Source organism: Ruditapes philippinarum, unplaced genomic scaffold, assembly GCF_026571515.1.
Source record: "Ruditapes philippinarum isolate M1 unplaced genomic scaffold, ASM2657151v2 ctg2428_1_1_1_1, whole genome shotgun sequence".
NCBI lineage: Eukaryota > Metazoa > Mollusca > Bivalvia > Venerida > Veneridae > Ruditapes > Ruditapes philippinarum.
Genome location: NW_026864474.1, coordinates 47931 through 54845, shown reverse-complemented (window position 1 = coordinate 54845; position 6915 = coordinate 47931). Strand labels below are relative to the sequence as shown.

The 6915-nt window shown below is 30.6% G+C and overlaps 1 protein-coding gene across 1 annotated transcript; it reads left to right on the top strand.

Moving 5' to 3' along the window:
* Positions 1–504: 504 nt before the first annotated feature.
* LOC132725736 (uncharacterized) lies at positions 505–6836 on the top strand. The gene is made up of 3 exons (XM_060710924.1): positions 505–571; positions 2717–3058; positions 4946–6836. The coding sequence occupies exons 2-3, from the start codon at positions 2727–2729 to the stop codon at positions 6300–6302; spliced, it is 1689 nt and encodes a 562-aa protein (XP_060566907.1). The 5' UTR covers positions 505–571; positions 2717–2726; the 3' UTR covers positions 6303–6836.
* The last annotated feature ends 79 nt before the right edge of the window (positions 6837–6915 follow it).

The window sequence follows — 6915 nt, the reverse complement described above, 5'->3', positions numbered from 1 at the left end:
GATGTATTTGTTCACGAAATTTTCAGTTGTCGGTGGGCATGACCGCTGAATTCATTAAATGACAATATACTTATATGGCTCTTTTCATGCACAGCACTGGAAAGTGCAAGTTACCGTCAACGCCCGCTAGCACCGACTTAAGCTGAATTCAACATTAAAACACGAAAATGGTGAAATTAATGGTGAAACTCGTTTCATGAAAAATATGCAATAACATATGCAACGTTATGGAAAATAAAAGCGTGATTTTTAGTGTCCACGATACGACCTTAACTTTTCTTGAGCATAATAATTTACAAAACTCTACTATTTTTATTCAGTGTATCATACTTGCGATGTGTAAATATTCAAAACACAATTACAACCACTAAGTAAAACAATAAAACTTCAATTTTGTTAGTTCTCATTTACAAACAATAAACTATATATTCTACTTAGTCATTTCTAAGATGTTTTAAAAGTGGTTCGAAATAAATATATTTAGCGGTGCGCTGCCTTGCTACTACTCTCCCCGTACCTGTTATTACGAGGACAGAAAATTGAAAACGAAACTAGAGCAACATAGATAAAGGTAAAGATTTGTTTAAGTTTGATTTTAAAACTCTGTACAAAACGTTGGTGTAATAGTTTTATTTCGGACAATATTTAATGATAGAGAATATGTGAACACACACAATCAGCGATAGCTACGAGTTAAATAAAAAATGAAGTATCGATATACTTGATTTATCTGACCTTAATAAAATTCACTACAGTTAGTCGAGTACTGTATATCGTCAATAAACATGTTTTGTAATGTAAATTGGTGCAAAACGTTGTCCTATACCATTTATATCAAGATTTTATTAAAGAATTAATATAGAATTAATATAGTGTTACATGTGTCATTATGTGCGTAAACATAATTATATATACATGAACATATTATTTACTATTTGGATTGTTGTTCATTAGCTGCCCATTAGCGGCGGCACGAAATACCCAAAGATACCCAAATATACCCAAATATAGCAATATTTCTTTTTGTTTGTATAAAATATAGATTATTATGAGAAATAAATAAATATTTATTAAATATAATATGACTTAGCCTGCTATAATTTTCATTCATTCCGTTGAAAATGGACAGTTACGATGGTAATGTAAAGAATAAAGTTGTGACATTTGCTTATCTACAGTACCATATAGGTTCTTTATGAATGTACTTGCAATTTTAAATCAAGATATGATATTTGTTGTCTACACTTACATTTTTAAGGTGTAATTTTGTTGGAATTTCATATCATATACAAGTGTCCATGTTATTTTTTAAAAAAATGCTTTAATGGTGTACATATAGACTGTATTTTGGTTCAAAACACAATGATAGGGAAATGTATATTTGGGTATGGTTGATTTTATCTTATTGAAAGTGTATATCGTATTCATGATAAAAACAGCACTTTTTTGGGATAAAACATTTATTTTTAGTATAATTGGGCAATATTTGGGTATATTTAGGCAATATTTGGGTATATTTGGGCAATATTTGGGTATATTTGGGTATTTCGTGCTGCCCGTTCATTAGATACATTAGATGTACTGTGCTCGTCTTAGTTCACGGTACGTAACGCTTTGAAACCAGAAAGAAAACAACAAATGAAACTTAAAATTGTCATAAGCTATAACATATAGGTATTTTCTGCAAACAACAATATATTCAGTCCAAGTCAATTTTAATGAACAAAATGTAGCCCATTTTGAAAACAGAATGTCATGGGTATAGATGGATACCAAAAATAAGCTATTCTCGCGAAAATAAGATCGCGTCTACGAAAATATGATTTAGATACTATTTATATATTAACCGAACATACTTTCAATAGTTCATATTAAAACATTTCATTCTTTATTATTTCATCCATGCAAATCATTAAATAACAACAAAAATACGTTTTTGATACATTATATCAAAAATAAATCTTATATTCGTAGACGCGATCTTATTTTCGCTTTACACTGCCATTTGAGCTGTTTTCGTAGGTACCTATTTTCGGCTCAAACTTTGCATTTTTAGATATTTTTTGGTTATAAAAATTTAATTTGCTGTAATATCATTCAAAGAATGGATAAATACATGGTTTTGCTTGATTTAATATTGAAATTATCTTTACTTTGTAACTCTAATTTATATTTAGTTCTTCAACAAAAAATGATGATTGTTTCAGACATACATAAAAATTTAATAGACTATTATTGCTTTTTGCAGAAATTTGTAAAATGTTGTTCTGTTTTATGTTAAAATCTAGAGATTTAAAATATTTTGCACAAAAACCTTTGTTGCATAGGTGTATGAATAAAATATGTCAATTCTGACCAATTTCAACACTGGTCGCATGAAAATATGCCATTTCCGTGAAATAAGCGATGACGCGGAATTAGTGATGTTGAGTATAATATGTCCTTTCATAATACATCACGTATAATGATTGAGAAACAAAACTGGAAAATTGTTTAAAAAAATGAAAACTTCAAAGAATTGTGGTTTGCATGAATGTTTATACATTTGTAAAATTAAAGGATATGTCATTTGTTTGACAATGTATACTCTATTGAAGCAAGCGCTGTTACTGAAATTGGATATATTATTTGCGAGTAAAAAGTTACATGCTACAGTACAGTAAAGATATGTTTACCAATACAAATTGGTACAAATTGTATTTTGATATTTTGTCAGATTAATAAACATGGCTGAGGGCAGTAATTTGGCTTCAATAAAAGATGGCTCGGATGCTGATTTTGAGTACACTTGTACTCCATGTGGGGATGATGATATCCGAGAAGAGGCTGTAAAGTTTTGCCCTGTATGTGACGAATATCTGTGTATATCATGTACACGACAACATGGTCGGCGTAAAGCTTTACGGTCACATACGTTACAAGATTGTGATGCTTCAACAAAAGGGTCAACGGTAACCATGGTTACCAAGTGTCGTTACCATCCAGATCGTGACATTGAAATGTACTGTGGAGAACATGATATGGTGTATTGCACGAAATGTATTGCCACAAATCACAGGTTTGTTTATATTAAGTATTTAGCGTATTTATGCTTTCTCTTCCCTGTTTGTTAAAATGTATTTCTCAGTTTTGAAGAATGGTATGCTGGCTTAAGGGGTCATATGTTCATTTGCCCTAAATGTGACTTTGATTACAGTGATCGAATTGTTAATGACTTAGTGTCTTTAAAGTGTTTTCTCTTGCTTCGTTATACGGTATTTGCAAATGTCAAATGTATATACACTTAGCCATTTATGTTGAGTTTAGTCGAATTAAATAATGATTTGTTATGTTAGCGTAACATATTACCTCTTGTCGTATTTAACCTTGCCCTAAAGATCTGGGCAAAAAGAACCGGTTAATTAAAAATTTAATTCACAAATAATCACTACATTGCTCAAATAAAATTCACTGCTTGATTTCTGCTTGACTTTTTCAGTTGTAAAACATCTAACATGCTCTTATTTCATTAATTAAACATTGTTAAACATATGTTTGACATTTCTCAAGAATTATAAAAAATAAGTTTTTCTGGGACATAATGTGCCTTTAACTTTAATTAATTCAAGGAAATCGTAAATGAAACAACCTTATAAAACTATTTTCTGAGTTGCCCCTGTAAGTGAGTTTTTAGCTCTTTTATGTCATTTTCTGGAAAAGGTTATTCAAATCAGTGTTAAGTTGAAAAAATATTTATTTATAATCTAAACATTTACATAATAAGGTACTGCTCTTAAAAATGAGTTAAAAAGAGCAATAAACGTTAGCTACCGATGCAGACGGCTCAAAATATGGGATAATGACATTTAATTTAACCCTTTCGCTGCCAGAGGGCTATTTATTTATTGATCACCTATTTGCCAGAAGGGTTTCAAAGAAATTACTATATTTTTAATTAATATAATTATTATTATTTGTTATTAGTATTACAATAATTATATATGTTTCCAAATCTGCTAGTATAATAATAATTATTGTCGATGATATAATTATCTATATATTTATTATTATTATTATTATTATTATTAATTATTATTATAGAAACAGCAAAAGCCGTCCATATGGCAAATACGCCAAAAAGAATATGGCAGTGAAAGGGTTAATTTCTTGGTTTGTTTTGGTCATCATTCTGTTAAATCCAACAAAGTTTGAAGAAAGTTTTTTGTTCTAGTTAAATTTTCCTTTTCATTAAAATTGAGATGAAAGTTGTCAATTACAAGGCGCAATGAGATTCTGTTGGCCAATAATACAGCGACTTGACAGTTTGACACATTTCATGTTTTTTTTATTTTTCTATCCAATACACGATTGAATATATTCTTATATTTCATACACACATCATTTGCTGGTGCTGCACATGAGTGTAGTTTTTTTTACTTTGATCACGCATGACTAATTTTAATAGGAATAAATGGTTTCTTTCATGTAGGTATGATAAAGATCAATGCCAGATCAAAATGTAGAAAATACAGGTTGATAGAGCAAAGCCTTTTCGAAACTATGCATTTTAATTAGTGACTACTTAGAAATGTTGTTGCGATATGTTACATATAATTTTATTCAATAATCAAACACGAAATATAGAAAAGATGACTGAGATTAAAAGAAATATGATTTACTTTAAGTCATAGCTAACATTTTCATTTTGATAATTGCTTTGTACAATGAAAAAGGACGTGTTGTGGGACAATAAAAGAAGGATTTTTCGATTTAAAATGTTAAAAGGAACATAGTTTAGTTTGCATTGATGTTGTCTTTGAAAGAAAAGTTTGCTAATATTCCTTTGACCATTATAATAATTATGCTAATACATCTCATATTTTCTGATATTTCAGACTTGTAAGAAAGTGAAGCGGTGATGTTTTATTTAGCTTGTTTAATCGGAAATAATTTATTTTTCCTTCAGAGCTTGCAGTGGAATACTTAATTTAGAAGACGTTGATATTTCTTCAAATCAGCAAAATGACATTCAGCGTTTAAGTTCAGATATGGTTAACATTCAAAAGCGTTTAGAAGACACTGAACAGAAGATGCAGACGAACAACAATAGCATTGAGAAGCAAAGAAGTGACGTAATTTCACAGGTAGAGGCAATTGAACGGGACTTGGTAGAACATATTCAGAAATTGAAGCATGAAGCATTGGAAGCTCTGGAGACAGAATATTCTTTGGTTAAAGAGGATCTGGAGGCAAATATCTCTCAGATAAGTAAAGTTAAACAAGAAATTGAGAAAACAAGAAGCCAGCTACAGACAGCCCATAATCTTAATGCGAGAGAACAATTTGTTCAGACAAAACTGATACAACAGACTGTAAACGATGCAATGAAAGTGTTTGAACAAAGCGAGGATAAAGGTCGTGTGTGTTTACGTTTTACAGAGAATTCAGAATTAAAGTCCTCAATTAGAACGTCAACATGTCTAGGGCGTGTACAGAAAGTAACAGAGAAGAACAGTCTATTGACATCAAAAGTATATAAAGTAAGTTCACGGAAGGAGATTAATATCAAGATGACTAATGACAGTGATCAATGCTACATTTATGATATATGTCAGCTTGTAGACGGTACAATCATACTGGCTGACTTTTCTAATGACAGGATAAAGAGACTTGATGTGAATTATAACATTAAAGATTGTTTGGATCTAGAAACAGGTCCTAAAGGTATCTGTTGTACCGGTAATACTGAGGTCGCTGTGAAACTGGAAAACAACAAAGTTTGGTTTATATCAGTAGGAAGCTCGTTATCTAAGGTGAGAGATATATCTGTTACAGGTGGAAATTACAACGGAATGACATATTGTGATGGAGAGTTGTGGGTATCTGATGTAAATGTTGTAAATGTATACAGTATGACTGGAACATTGGTAAAGACTATCAGTAATGAGGTTAATGGCCAACGCATATTTAAATCAACTCCACAACAAATGGCTGTCAGTGTAGATACTGTTATTGTAACAGATTATAGTGACGGTGCCGTCTGTCTGAACAGAGATGGTACGGTGAAGAGAGAACTGAGAGATAAAAGGCTTGCCACCACACGTGGTGTATGTGTAGCCAATGACGGGACCGTGTTTATTTCTGGTTATAATTCACACAACATCATGATGTTTGATAGAGATGGTAAATGTCTGGGCGAATTAGTTGATAATAAAGGTGGTCTTAAGAATCCATTGGCTATGTGCTATGACAAAAAGAAAAACTGTGTATTAGTTGCTTCCCTTTCATCAGACAAATTAGTTGTTTTGAATATCTCTCATTAAACAAAGAAAATAGAAAGAATTTAGCAATACTCATTTCTGCAGGAAATTTATGTTTTTTATCATATTAGCTAATGGAGTATGATGAAACAACAGTGTATATCAGTTTATAATGAATCATATATCTAAGAAATATCAGTCCGGCAAAAAATGTAATGATTTCTATATTGTATAACTTGCTTAATACATCAATATATAAAGACACAAGTTTTGTACACAATTTAACATAAATATAATAGAGAAAATGTATAAGCGATATTCAATTGTTTTAACGACTGAGGAATTGTTAGTGATAAATAGAAAAATATGCCAAGGTACTTGTAACATGTCACCTTTTTAAAACAATAGATATGCATTATAACTTTTCTAATTATATAGCAGACATATTTTCATTGTAGCTTTTTAGGTGAATTGTTTTTATAGCCGACAAGCCTCTTATTAATCAGAAATATATTCTGTATATTGTATTACGAAATGCTGATTTATACATAATTATTTGTATATACATGAGGCTGAAATAAATATATATGAAAATAACCTTCTTCTATAAGCACCAGCACCTATGAAAATAGGTGTCATTTCCCCCTTGGGCGTAAACATTGCTTACCTTTAGTAC

Excerpts from the sequence above, each read along its gene's own strand:
- LOC132725736 (XM_060710924.1), top strand. The coding sequence starts at position 2,727 with ATGGCTGAGGGCAGTAATTTGGCTTCAATAAAAGATGGCTCGGATGCT. Across the intron at positions 3,059-4,945 it reads TGTATTGCCACAAATCACAG|AGCTTGCAGTGGAATACTTA; the intron begins GTTTGTTTATAT and ends TTTTTCCTTCAG.